This window comes from Parasteatoda tepidariorum, chromosome 7 (assembly GCF_982258835.1).
Source record: "Parasteatoda tepidariorum strain Cologne lab strain chromosome 7, Ptep-v5.0, whole genome shotgun sequence".
In the NCBI taxonomy this organism is placed as follows: domain Eukaryota; kingdom Metazoa; phylum Arthropoda; class Arachnida; order Araneae; family Theridiidae; genus Parasteatoda; species Parasteatoda tepidariorum.
The window spans coordinates 29,357,153-29,372,276 of record NC_141761.1 but is presented as its reverse complement, the minus strand read 5'-3'; the positions used below and the strand labels follow the sequence as shown (position 1 = coordinate 29,372,276).

General features: G+C 27.2%; 1 protein-coding gene across 3 annotated transcripts; it reads left to right on the top strand.

Moving 5' to 3' along the window:
- The first annotated feature begins 4 nt into the window (after positions 1–4).
- On the top strand, positions 5–14,774 carry Vamp7 (Vesicle-associated membrane protein 7). 3 transcript variants are annotated; one of them, XM_087167587.1, is made up of 9 exons: positions 5–180; positions 1,254–1,402; positions 1,513–1,570; positions 3,251–3,300; positions 5,730–5,817; positions 8,241–8,331; positions 9,148–9,215; positions 10,709–10,801; positions 13,628–14,774. In XM_087167587.1, exons 2-9 carry the CDS (start codon positions 1,257–1,259, stop codon positions 13,688–13,690), a joined length of 657 nt encoding a protein of 218 aa, XP_087023713.1. In that variant the 5' UTR covers positions 5–180; positions 1,254–1,256; the 3' UTR covers positions 13,691–14,774. The 3 variants fall into 3 exon arrangements, with proteins under 3 accessions (XP_087023713.1, XP_042901951.1, XP_042901950.1); XM_043046017.3 differs by having other exon boundaries at positions 150–443; XM_043046016.3 differs by lacking the exon at positions 5–180 and adding an exon at positions 303–581.
- Positions 14,775–15,124: the final 350 nt, after the last annotated feature.

The following is a 15,124-nucleotide window of genomic DNA, read 5'->3' as shown; positions in this document are numbered from 1 at the left end:
GCCACCCTGGCTGAGCGGTATCGCCGGTCCAAACGCTCTGTTAAGTGTGGAGGTAGCGGGTTCGAATCCCGCCGTAAACCTGGATGTATTCTTTGTGATGTCTTTCTCTGAATTGTTCTATCTGTATTTTCTACTTGACAATGACTTATAAGCCTATATTGAGCACACAAGTCAGCAAATGTATGTAATCTCAATAAATAATTAAATAAATAGATAGGCTTGAATGTTATAAACATCTAGTCTTATTCTCATTAAAAAACATTTCCCGGAAAATTCATAATTTACACTCACAAATTAATTTTATAGATAGCGTCATTTCTTCAGTGACTCATGCACTTTAATAAATTGCTTCTAAAATTTTATTGATAATGAATTTGGCATCACGGGTAAAGACTTGTGATAATGAAAAATGAATATTGCGTTTTGTTTTGATTGAAAAGAAAGTAAACAACAGTTTGTTGGTTTCTTAAATTACTTTTTTTCTTTCAGTTTTCAATAAACGGAAAAATCTGATATTCACAATTAATTTCTATTTTCTTAAGTGTAAAGAAATTTGACTTGTTACAGGTTGAAAATTTAAGGTAAATAATTGAGAAAATTTGACAAGTGCTGTCGTTTTTCTTCTACTGTTTCTATTGTACATTTATTATCAAAAATTAAAAAAATTCACCATATATATGAAAATGGTATCAGATATTTTTTTATAAATATAAAATTATCTTCTCTCTGAAATATATTTATTACTAATTTATTGTAACTTAGTTTAGTAATAATACTTCAATTTTTTTTTATTTCAATGTCTTGAAAAATCATTACCTTAATGAATGGAAGGTTGTAAAATTGTACTTAGAATAAAGACTACCTACCAATAATTTATATTTTGTTTATTTAATGCTTGCTTGTTAAACATTTATTTGTGAATGTTATTCTCTGATTTTGTTAGTCACTGATTGAAAATTAATAATGTAAACGATGTGTTTGAAAAAATAAGAAAGCATATTTTGCATCTTGCTGTTATTCATTAAGACAGTATTTGTTTTGTTTTTTTTAATCAAAAATCAGGGTTGAAAAAGCAGCTAATAATTAATGTTCTACTAAGGAAACAGTTGGGTAAGTAAAAATCATCAACATAGTTGGGAAATCAGCTAAACAGTATTTTTGGCTTTTAAATTTGCAGTTGATTTTAATTAATTTATTTTAATAATGCTTACTAAACGAACGATCTTTATATCTGAAATATTTTTTTTCTATAGAAGATGCCTTTACTGTACTCAGTTGTTGCCCATGGAACATCAGTTTTAGCCAAATATGCCAAATGTGTTGGTAACTTTTCTGAAGTGACAGACCAGGTGCTTGCCAGAATATCACCTGAGCAGCCAAAATTAACCTATTCTCATGGAAGGTGAACTGAAATTTTGATTATTTTCTAAACCATTTAAAAAAATTATTGTCTTACTATCTCGAAGCAAATTTGTGTTTTCTCATTATCTGTTTAATCAAATTTTTTTCCAGCTACTTATTCCATTACATTTATGAAGAGGAAATGATTTATCTGTGTATTACTGATGATGTAAGTAAATTCTGTTTCTTTTCTTACTTGTTTTTTCAAATGTTTTAAATAATGGAGTTAAAAACTCTTGAAGTTTGTTCGATTTTCTTGCGATAATGTACTGTTGGTAAAATTTAATTATCAAAAATTAGTTATATAATACTCTACTTTTCCAATTTGTCAGTGCGGGCAATAAAGTCGCCAATGCAAAGTCACTGGACGCTAGTAAATTTAATTGGGATTTTTTAATTGATGCCTATTTCTTTTCTTTAAAAACAGTTTTCCTGCATCAATAAAATAGAAAAATAACCAAGGATAATTTTTGCAGTTAAAATTTATGGCTATTAGCAAAATATCTCCAAACTTGTTTGAGCAATCAGAATTGAGCGCATATCTATTTAGGATATAAAATAATTAGCTTATGATTTTAGAATTTTTTACTTTTTTAACTAAATAAAGATGAAGTATACTTCATTGTTGCATATGAAGCTAAACAGCATGAAAAGGGACAGATAGTCTGTCTACAGTAAGAACTCCCCTAGCTATTCATCTGAACCCATGGTGGCGACTATTTTAACGAGGTATAATTATTTCAAGAATTCTACTTTCTGACTAGTCGTAAGCTTACTGTAATTAAAAATATCAATTAGTGATGCAAAACTAATTGGTCAAATCTATGTGAAAAACAAATGAAAATAGCAGTTATCCTAATTTAGATATTTGATATACTTGAGACACATAGGTACTGCATGTTTGATCTGCCTTTGGATTTCTCTAGTTTGATATGAAATATTTTAAACTATTTATTATGTTATGCTTCATTATGCAAAATCACTAAGTATTAGTGCCAAAAAAAATTTTTGTTTATAAAATTCAATAAATGATTACCTTTTACACAATTGCAGAATTATTTTATTCATAAAACAAAATTACTGAATAAAACAAATTTACTGTATAGGATAATTGGATATTGTTTCTGAATAAAGTTTTCTTACATGTTACAACATGCCTCATGAGGTGGACCAAGGTACCATGTTCCACCCCATTATGATACTGTTCAGTGACTTTTTTTTTTTTTAAATTAATACGAAAAAAAATTCCAACTGAACAATTTAAAAAAAAAATCATAAATAGAGAGGAGAAAGCAATTTGTCTTATAGGAAAAAATTAAATACAGATAATTTTTAATGAAATAAAAAATATTGAAAAGCTTGATCAACTTACTTATTCTTACCAATGTTGTTACTTACTTCTTACTAATATTGTGGACCCACAATATTAGTAACAAGCTGAATAATTTAAAGTCAAACATTTATAAATAAAGGCTTCACATTGTTGATATAAAATAAAGTGTTTTTGGGGGGTAAAAATTATAAAATAATATTTTTTTAATATTTTATAGCATTTTGAATTAATTTAAATCAATTTTGAAAACTTTATAATATAGTTTTGCATATTTTTAATTGAATAAATATAAGATAAAAAGAAATAAGTTTTGTTTTACCTTTTTATATCTTTTTCATTTATTTATTTTTTTTAAATTTATTTTTATTTATAAAAATTGTTTAATTATATAACTTATTAGTAACACTTATTTTAAAGAAAATTTGTTCCATATTAAAACTTAAATTTCAGATTGCAATTATTTATCTAATCATAGTTAATCACAATTTTAATGACATAATTATTTTAACATTTTAGGACTTTGATCGTTCTCGAGCATTTGCTTTCCTAGTAGAAATCAAAAGAAGGTAATATTGAGTTTTCTTTTATTAATATTGCATTTTATAAGGTTATATATTTATGAAAAATATCAACTTTGCATGTTAACTTTTTATGTTTACTTTTTATGTTTTATAACATTTACCTATTGTTATACTAAACTACCATTCTATATTATACTTTTAGAAAATTTTATATTATATTTACTTATACTACCATTATTTATATTCATGTTTTACTACAACTTATCCCATTATTTTATGATTATTATCAATTATAGAATAATTAGTAATTTTTTATGCATTAATAAAATATTTCTGTGATAATTATTAAGGCATAATTTATTTTAGATAAATATGTTTTAAAAAATCAAATGCAATAGTTGTTGTTAAAAGTTTTTAATAAGTGTTGTTTAACCCTTTCGCGACGGGAAGCGTGAAAACACGCTTACTGCTAAGGCTAGCGGTCTCTCGCGTGTGTATCTCCAGGGCCGGAGGGTTTTTTGCTGTTAAGCCTAATTCCATGAAATTACCGAAATATCAACGCGTTGTTTAATATTGTTCTGTAGAGTATTTAAATGGCATATGCTTTATATATATTTCTATGAATACTTTATTTACTTAAGTTATTTCTTGTTTAAATATATATTTTACACATTTTATTTTCATTATGTACTTATTATTTAATAACATTTAACATAAAATATCTGAAAACTAAATATATGACTTAAAGTTCTTTTTTCGTATGAAAAATTTTAAAGTAGAGATCTACAAGATCTAACTATCCACTAAAAACTAAACCGAAAATCGAAGGAGCGAAAAAAAAACCTCCCCTGCTTACTGTAAACAAATACCACGTGCGAATTTAAAGAGCAGTCATAAAACATTCCTTACCCCTGAAAACCATGTGAATGTACTCTCATCTTGAGTAGAAGGTCAAATCTACATGTATCTGAAACCATATGGGCATACAATGCCATCTTCTGGAAGAAATTTTATTTTTTAAAACATTCTGAAACGCTGGCACAAATAAGTGACGGCCGGGGGTGAGCGAGAAAACACTCTGGCATGCGAGTGTGTGGGCCAGGAAGTGAGCGCATTTCTTGCTGGCATGTATATGTGACAGTCAGCGCGAAAGGGTTAATAAGTGAAATTTATAATTAAAAGTAAGAAATATCATTAACAATTGAAAAACGGGTACACTGTGTATGAATTTATGTTATAATTTGAATTTATATTATATTATAAAACCTCCTCTGTTTGGGGCAACATTTGGACGGCAAGGAATTTTCCCATAGGCTTTGTATTGTAGCAAACCTCCCGATCAAATGCACTAAAACGTAGATAAGGAAACACTAAAAGACATGAAAGCAAACAATATTAACAAAACATATAAATCGATTCAAATGTGTTCGAAATATTTGTAAGTGGTTCTTGTCTAGAGAGCTCTTTTTGACAATCTCTAAAAGTATCTCGAAAATCTAATTTTGCAGTCAGCCTGCACTAAAGTTGATACAACCAATGATTTATTTTTAGAGTCAAAAGTAAAATTCGATAAAAGAGTTATTTTAGAACAAAAACTACCTTCTTATTTTTGTAAAGCAAACTAATTTTTATGACGTCCGGTGGCTGAGTGGTGGTTTGCGATCCCGTGCCGCAGGTCCTGGGTTCGATCCTCGGGCCGGACGAGGTTCACTCAGCCGTTAATCCCTTCAGTGGGTCGATAAATGAGTACCGAGCATGCTTGGGAACTAAACACTGGGGGTTTTGCGTTCGGCTGACGACCTAACCGGAACATCTGCTCCTGCACCCCACAGTCCAAGGTCAAGAAAACTGAGATGGGCACATTGGGCCTTGGCCCTCTATGGGCTGTCACGCCACTGAGTTTAGTTAAACTAATTTTTATCATTAAATTAAATGAAAACTTGAAGAAAACATAATTGTTTATTTATATAAAATAGTTCTATCATTCATAATTGGTAAATTTGTTTTTCACATAACTTTATTAGTAGGGGTCATTTTTATCAATGCTAAATTTTATTCATCGATCTGGTTTTCATGGCACAAACACAAACTGTATTTCCGCTCCAAGAAAATTATATTGGGTAGAATTAAAATCGCTTTTGAAAGATCGCATACCTTTGATAACATTTTGAAGTCAATGGTGGTAATCCCTAAGAACGACCAACTTCCATTAACGACCATTTTACTGTGGTACGTAAAGTGATCACTCCTGAAAGTACAATTACTGTACAAGTTTAAATAGACCGTTTCAATTGAGGAAACTATATTTATGTTATTCATAGTATGAAACTAGTTTATTTAAAAGTTTTCCTGTCACTAATTACCTATTCAAAAGTAGGCGGGAAAAAAAGTTTTACTGCATTTTCGAAATTTCAAGTTTTAAATTTCAATGCATAATAATTGGATTCTTTTAGAAATTTTGTTCATCTTTTCAGATTTAAAAATGCGTATGGAAATAGAGCCATTACTTCATTCCCTTATGCTTTAAACACTGAGTTTTCAAGAGTTTTATCAGCTCAAATGGTATGTGACATTTTCATGGCTTATAATTTTTTCATTTATTCTTTCTTATCAATGTTTATTGTAAGTAATAGTTTTTTTATGAGAGAAGTATCACTTTAAAATATGAATATCTTGTTTAATGGTAGAAAATAAAATTTGTGGAAATTTGTTTCCAAATTTACAAAAACTACTTAAAAAATTTCTAGTAACTTAATAAATTCTCAAGATATTCGAATCTGATTTTTTTCACAAGCTACCAAATACAATTCAGAACAAAATTATAAACAAATAAATAAATGCTGTTGTTGTTGCTTATCCTCATCTGGCCTGACAAAGTCAGACCAGATCTATGAGCTCGTTGACCTGAATGAAATCGAAGACCGAAAGAGGAGTATAGTTGATTTCTTCCCAGAGAAGACCAAGACAGTCCAGGATATGATAGGCGGAAGCTGGGTGTAGGTGGCAATTAGGGCAGAGGGGTTAGGTTTTAGTTCCTTCAGAAAATAGTAAAAAAACCTGTTGACCAAAATTAAATGTTTTCTGCATATGCGCAGTATGAATGGATGACTTTGAATATTGATACCTTTCACAATTCTTAAGGATTTTTTTTTTGTAAATTTTAAAATATTTTTGTTATTAATTAAAAATTGCTCAAAATTTTGTTTAATTTTGTTGAATATTTCTGCATTTATAGTAAGAAACATAAGATAAAAAAATTTATGAAAATATCCATATCTCCTAAATATTTTTGCTAAGTTTAGGAAATTTTGTGTAATTTTTTAGCCAGAGTAATTTGATGCAAGTTACAATCTTATTGCTGTATTTTTTGGTATAGAATGTTCAAAAATACTAATTTTTGTTCGTAATGTATTGTTGGTCCCTTATACCTCTCTTTAAACTTTATGGAAATGGATGAGAAATCGCATGACCGAAAAACTTCCATGTTTTTAAAATAATTTTCTAAATATTTCTTGGGAAATATGAAAAAATTAGTTAGTGTTGAAGGGTTTTTCCACAAATTTTTTCCAATCCCTGTATATATATATATAATGTAACTCAAATCAAAGAGAAAGCAGATGTGATATTGCGGCAGTTAACTTTTCAGTTTTATTTTATTTTATTTTTTTATGTTTCTCTAAACAACTTTTATAAGTATGTTATTAAGTATAGTTTATAATTTCAAAATTTTGTTTTGTGAAACTCTTGTTTTTAATATTGATCTGGAAAAGTAATAAATTATTGCAAAGCATGATTTTATCATGCAATTATTGCATTTCAGTTAACACATTATATAAATTTCAGTTCATAACATTATATAAATTGTTGGTTTGTGATTTCTCTAGAAAGAAATTAATTTCTCTAAGTACACTGACAAAAAAAAAAAAAAAAAAAAAAAAAAAAAAAAAAAAAAACAGAAATTGACCAATGCAATTGTTTAACAATATGTATGTATAAAATTAATCTATTATATTTATGTTTCTTAAAAAAATAATAATGTTGCTAAAATTAGTTTTTTTTGTAAGAAATTTAAATGTTTTTTTTTTTCTTTTTTGTAAAAATTTTTAAAACATAATTATTATATATAGGTAGAATTATTTGTGTTTACAGATTTAATTCTGATAACTGAGCAAATTTTTTCCCTTAAGTCGTATTACTTTTTTAAAATTCTTCTCAAAGTTTTAAATACAATTTTTTTATATTAATGAATTCTTTTAGTAGCTGGAAGATCATACCCCCTGATGCTGAACTTGCCAACCCTCAAAACTGCTTTCACAGTTCCTTTCAGATTAATTTGAAATTCTCGCTCATTGCATATTTGTGCATTATAGTGTTTGCATGAGTGGAGTACACTTTACAAAATGAACCTCTAAATGTATGCTACATATGTATCCTGTGTAACATATCTGCCAACATTCTGATCCTGTGTAACATATCTGCCAACAATCTGATTTCGCTGGAAGATTTTTGACTTTTCAAATATTTTTTTAATTATTATATTAGGTAACAAGAAAAATAATTTGTAGAAAAAATATTAATACACAAAGGTGTGGTAAAAAAAAAACTGCAGATAATTGCCCCTGTAGAATGACAATGTCATGGTAATGTGATGTGAAGTGAGGGAACAAGTTGTTTATCTTGTTTCTTTGCTTGTGGTTCTTCTTGTTTCTTTGCTTAACCATCTTTCCAACATTGCTGTGATTGCTCAACTTTTATATTTCGATTTAACTTCTTCATTTATGGTGATGATGTTAGCATGAAGTATTTCTTGAGTGTCACTTACTTATTGGAAATATTAAGAAATTGGAATCTCTAAAACCTTTTTTTATCTTCCATAGTTTAAATATTTATACTTTTAATTAAAAGTCTATTTTTAAATAACTTCTCAATGATTATTTTTTTTACTTAAACATTAAATAATAGTTAATCTAATTTTTTTGTTTCAGAAACATTTCTCTGATAGTCGTGATGTTGATAAACTGACAAAAGTTCAAGGGGAAATAGATGACCTGAAAGAAATTATGGTTCAGAATATTGGTAATTTCATGTAGTACTTTATTGAGCATTAGCAATTGAAATCTTTTGCGGCTTCGATTTAGTAATCCTTGCCGTTTGTTATTATTTTTGTTTCAAGCAAATTTTGAAAAAGTAAAAGTAGGCTGATTGTAAAATAAAATATATCTTAATTATCACATTAAGGTTTAAACCGATTCATGTTTTCATCTTAATGGATGAATCCTTTAAAAGAAAAGCTTAACTATTATTACGGCCAAATTCATTTGTGACAGATATCAGTGGGGAAAATTTGTTCTGGGTTGCTATGCTACCTGGAAAATCGGAAAAAGCTAGGGAATTCAGAAATTGTCCAAAGAATCAGAGAATTTAATATTTGTTAGCCAAAATCTGGAAAAGTCAAAGAGTTTGATGTGGCAAATGCCAAACATGCTATCTTTGTACTAACATTTCTCATGGAATACTTCTCCTACACAAGAGTTTCATTTTCACCCATTTGGCATGGAGTTAAATTTCACAGATCGTAGCATGTCATGGTTTTGTGACTTCAAAATTTAAAATTAATTTGAAAATCTAAAATGTAGCAGATACCCTGTATATTTTTTTATTTTTAAAATTTGGAATTTTATGTAAATTGACCTGGAAAAGTGGGAGAAAATTTCTTCATTTTTGAATATGAATCCTGTAAAAATGAAAAAATTTAGATAATTTTCCCCCTTTCTTATCAATGATTTTAAATAAGTTTTTACTTCTGATTATAATATATTAACTTTATTACAAAGCAAAAGTTGTATATTTTGTAAGGTGTTTCTATTCATATATGTATAATGCTCGTTTCAGAAAATGTGGCTAATAGAGGCGAAAAGCTCGAGTTGCTTGTAGCCCAAACTGATAATTTAAATTCTGCGGTATGTATTTCTCATGTATTTTTATTTACCTTACTCAATATTATAATATACTGTGGAATGTCTGGTTTAATATTTTTTTCTTTTTGTTTTTTTTTGTTATGCTTTTGTTAAAAAGAAATATTAAGTATGAGTCATTAATAATTTTTTTTTTTTTAACTTGTAATTTACAAGTTTTTGGAAATAAATGCAATATTTATGCCTGATATTGAATCAGAAATTAACACTGAGAAAAAAATGTAAAATCTAAATTTTTTTAAATAAAAACTATTAAGATTAGAAATATAATTGTCTTAAGGTAACACTATGTCTGACATATTTTACTCCTATTTGTGAACATCCTTTCAAATGTTAAATGCAATTTAAGAAAAAAAATATTTATATAGTCATTAAAAAGTGCATCAATAAAATAGTAGGAGGCTTCAACTTTAAAGCCAAAGCTTTTTGGCTTCACAAATTTTTCAAATAATATCTTCCTTAGAAAAGAAGGGGATGAGAAACATATTGAATTCAAAGTTGTGAATAAAATTTTAATATGGTTAACCTTTTATTGCTCATGTTCATGATTTCTAGATAGGAAGAACAGTTAATTGCATAATAATTACTCGGAATTTTTTTACATTATATTTAAATCAATTATATTTAAGCATTCACTTAATTTTTAAATTTTATCTTAATTTGCATGTACTGGGTTTTCCAAACATGTCAATTTAAGAGAAATAAAAGTGTATAGTTTGCTATATTCTGCATTGGAAACCATAAAACTATTCTCTTGGACTATTTAATTGGATTTATTCTATTTTTTCATTAGACTATTTTAAAAATTATGATTCTCATGTTTGCAGACTTTAAAAGCCTATAAATTTTTTCAACCTATTTTTTTGTTAAAATAACTCTTGCTGTCATTTACACTCCAATTTTTAGGATTTTTCATGAGTTAAAAACTTTTTAAAAAATTCAACACTGGGTGTTAGGGAGATAATATAATACGTTATGTCCTTTTGTGCCAGTTAACAGTTTTTTTTTTTAAAATTTTGAATTTTTAAAAGCTTGAGTTAATTAAATTTGGGGAACTGTAAATGATATTGAGAGTTATGTTGTCAAAAATTCTTAGAACTACTTGATTTTTTAACTAAATTGTATGCCTTTAAAATCAACAAATATGGCATTTTTAATTAATGGAGTTGTCTTATTAAGTGAAATTCTAATAAAAATATTATAATATAAATTTTTTAGTGTGTGATATTATAACAAATTTTACTTAGTTTAAATAAGTTAGATTAAACCCATTTATTACATTAATAGGCTTTAAATGACTGACTGTGTGGGTATTTTAATTTATGAAATAATGCCATACTAATACCATAGTATTTAGTGGGTATTTTAATTATGAATAATGGTACTAATGCCATAGGATGGATATTTTAGTTTTGATAAATACTTGCTCCTTTGATTAAAATGTAATAACTAATATTGAAGTGCTTTCATTTTTCTAGTCAGTTACTTTTAGGAAGACTAGCAAAAACTTAGCTCGTTCCATGTGTATTAAGAATGTGAAAATAACAGTGATTACTATTATTGTTTTTCTGGTGAGTAATTTAATATATATTTGTCTTAAATTTCAGTTTTTTTTTTTTTTTTTACTTTTTCTTTCTTGTAATGATTGTGTTAATAAATCAAATCCCTACAACCTAAATATTGTTTTCTTCAGAATTCCTGACAATTTCTTAGGATCCAAAAAGTGTATTTGCTTTCTTCATTTTTTGTAAGGGGAAACAAACATATCTCATTTCACTCTATTTATTTATTTATTTTCCTAAATAATAGATTACGAAATAATACTTGATGCTCCACTTTTTGTAAAACATTGTTTGAGTATAAAGCATTAAAAAACAATAGCTATTTCTGGAACAGCAAGCACAATAAATTCAACCATTATATTATTTTCCTTTTAATATTTACATACACATAGATAAAAATCGCATGAAAATAATAATCAGTCTTCACAGTTTAATTAGACAGGTAACTCACATGGTATGATTTAGTTTTTTCACATCAAGATTTCTTTGGTTATAATTAGCAGTAAGTTATAAAGGTATTATTTACTTGTAAAATATTTCTTTATCCTTTATTTAAAGGTATTACATTTATTTATTACACATTTTTTTAGTTTGAATAACAGAAAGTAGTATTTCATTATAATGAAGTAATATTTTGATATTTCTCATTACATAACATTTTATGAAAAATATATTTAAATAAGCATCTAAACGTGCTGATAGTTTTACAATTCTTAAACAGTTAATGACTCACATGTGTTATCTTTTATTATAGTCCTTATTAAAACTGTGTTCAATCTACATATGCAATTAAAATAATGAGTACAAAATTGTAAAACAATTTTCTCTTTGGTGATCAACATTTAAAAAAAAAAAAATTATAACCCAAAAATAAAATGAAATATAAATAAAATTTCTTTATGAAGTTGCAACAATAACAAACCAAAATTATTTGGTTTAAATTTTATATCAATTGATTCAAAAGTTTCATCTGTGGAATAAAATCTGTGTCAATACTATAAAAATATTAGGATCTTTTCATTGAAATTTTTTTAAACTGTGATGTAAAATTAGTTTAGGGTTGAAAACAAAAATGAGTGCTTATCAGTTGTGGGGGAGTTGCGCTCCCTTTTTCATTAATTAAATATTAGACATGAGAGCATACCAGTAGACAGTCGAGTTAAAGTAGTATGATCTCTCTTTAAAATTAATTGAAACACTAGGACTCGTACTAAGATACAACGGATATGGTTGCTCCCAAGAGATCTTTATAGAAGCCGTACTTCTCGGCTCAAGGTATGTCAGATGTTCCGCCTTAACCTGAATAATAGAAGTGTCTTATTTTGCTAGACCAGTAGCAATATCCTAATATTTTAAATTCTCATAGGACGGAATACATTGCAGATAGGACTAAACTGAGTTCTGAGCTTTTACATTTCTGATTCCCTTTTAGTCCCCAATTCTGTAGATATTGAATTACACTTCGACTGTCAGAAAGAATCCAGATTTTTTCAGTCAATAGCAACTGATAAACAAGGTTCATATTTAGGTACAAATAAATTACCTCTTCACATGATTTGTCTTATTTAAATAAAAATGGATAACCCCAATCCTGATTTGGAACAGATTATGGATAAAATACCTTTTTTCTTATCCCCCCTTTTTTTTTGTTTGTTATTTCTTATCAGGATAGCCATTCTACCTTCTGGCAAGACATTCTAAAATTTTAAGGCAGAAATTAAAAATTTTAGTTATTTATTTTATTTGTTATTTGAAATTTTTACATACAAAATTATAAAGAAATTACAATAGAAGAAATTACAATTTCCAATTTTTTTGCATTTGCTGTAAACTCCTAATAAGTATTTATGTCAATTTTTAATCTAGTTTTTAAAAAAAAGGTAATTTAAAAATCAAGCTGGCTTAAACTACAAAAGTTTGTAAAATGTTTAGAATTTTACTCTGGAAATCCCCAATAACTTGATTTTGCCACTCTGCTTTTTTATCCTTTTAGCTGTAGCTTTCCTCTTTTCCCTTGTTGTGTTTGTCAAATATTCTGCTCAAGGCTTTCCATCTGTGTATAATTATTGCCCCATACTATCAATTGCCTTTTAGACAGAACCCTTCCAGGCATTTGTCTTATGATAAACACAGCAAAGGGATCATTCCTTTTTTTTGTCAGACTTATTTAGAGTGTGCAATGTCATTTACAATTCTCAAAATATGACCAATTATGGCTCCTGTTCTATCAAACTTAACTTTAGCATTACAATTATTATTATTATTATTTTTTTTTTTGAAATGCAGGATAGATTTTTCTTCACCTTATCTAACTATATTAGAACAGTGGTAAAATATTATAATTAGGATGATTAACATGATTGAAACTTATTGGATTAAATTGTTTGGTACGCATGTAAGCTTACAAACTTTTTCGATTTGCCAGGAAGATTTTTCTTGAATATTTAAAATGGGAGTAAATTTTATGCTCTACTATTTTATTTTTGGTTTAACAAATTTTATTTGCAATGATTTTGATCACCACTTCATCAAAACATTTTATACAAATATCTAAGATCTGGCACAATTAAAAAAACAATTAAGTTTAAATTAAGCGTAACTTTTATTTTATTACAACCTTAAATATTGTGGGTTGCTGGAATTGTCAGATTAACATTTATGCTGAAGTCAATTTTTTTGGTAGAATTTTGGTGAGTCAGGGTGGTAAAATGTAATAACCAAATATAATTAGAATGTAATAAATTTATTAATGAAAATTTAAAATTTTAGCAAAATTCTTTGCTTTTAGTATTTTCCAAAATGTTTACTTTTTTGAAATAGATTTTTCTTTTGCAGGTTATATTGTACATAATTGTATCAGCGTCTTGTGGTGGACTGAGTTGGCCAAACTGTGTTTAAAAATAAGCTTTTTGATCAAAATAAGAACTGTTTATTACTGTCCTTGTATATATAAGCATTTTATATAGAGTATGAAATATATGCAAAAATAGAAAATCTAAGTTTTTAAAGTTAAGAAGGGTTTATCTATTTTTGCTCAAAAGAATCTTTCATTATTGTATATGGATAATAATAATATGTAAGTTTACTGCAGCTTAGCGAAAATTTTTCAATGTGAATCATTATATAATTTGCATACTAATTATCATAACTGATATTCTCAAACGAAGTTTAAGTTTTTACACTTCAGCTTCATGTTAGCAATCATGAAGCTGATTTTAAATTATGATTGCATTATTTTTAAAATTTTGTAGTTTACCAATTTTATACGAGCAGTTTTATTTTTGTATCTTTAACCCTCTGAGCATTAGTCACAGCTTTTTTTAAACTTTCAGATGTTTCTGTGTCAAAAAATTGGTTTCTCCATGTTATTGAATCAGAAAAAAATGCACAACAGGAAAATTTCTATGCTATTTCATCTAGGGGATCAACCCCTTGGAGGGTTAAAAAAAAAAAAGCTTGCGGATCATTATCTAATCGGGTTTGCATATGAAACTAATTTTTATACTTTCGTTAACGATGCATACTTACTTTTATTCTCTATTCAGGTTTAAAACCAGGGAAGCTTTGGTTCATTACCTTAGCATATGAAGTAATTAGTCTTATGTGCCTGGAACGGTCAAATGTCTCAAATTAGTTGCCCAGAGTTAGTAAAAAGAATTAAAAGCATGCAAAAAAAATTTCTTATTAAATTACTTCCGTATTTTTAAAAAAAATTTAGCTTTTTTAATTAATATAAGGCATAAATAATAGCTATTTTTGATTAAAATTGAACACTGAAATGCATATTTTGTTTGTATGACATAAATTACTCTGAATGCATTGAAAGCGATTAATAAACTAAATGCAGAACTGTTTTATACCGGTTTTTAAAACTAGAAACACATGAATCTCCAAAATTGTGCAGAACTTTGTTTATAGTGTATATTATATTACAGAAATGCTTTGTAATAACTAATGATTTAATAAATGCTGTACTGTCGAAGTTTCAATTTTTTTAATGGTGGTAACAATGTTTGATACTTGCAATGAAGGATCATGAACTATCTTTTATAGAAATTAAATGGCCAGGGAAAAAAAGTAGTTATATTTTGTTTACTTTTACACTCCTCTCACCTTCAAACAGTAATAGAATGATTAGATGTTGAAATTCACCAGAAACTATCCCCGTCTCTTCATTAAATGATTGCATTAAACAAAATTTAAATTTCATCATCCAAAAAAATTAAAGATGACTTTTTTTGAATTTAAATATTTTTTTAACAGAAATATGTTTGCTCTGAAACTGCAAGTTTTTTATTGTCAAATAAAGCTGTTTTTAATTGGATTAAAAAA

Bases quoted from the DNA above. Each gene is read 5' to 3' on its own strand.
- Vamp7 (XM_087167587.1), top strand. From the start codon at position 1,257: ATGCCTTTACTGTACTCAGTTGTTGCCCATGGAACATCAGTTTTAGCC. The intron at 1,403-1,512 runs GTGAACTGAAAT...ATTTTTTTCCAG, and splicing joins TTAACCTATTCTCATGGAAG to CTACTTATTCCATTACATTT. The intron at 1,571-3,250 runs GTAAGTAAATTC...TTAACATTTTAG, and splicing joins ATCTGTGTATTACTGATGAT to GACTTTGATCGTTCTCGAGC.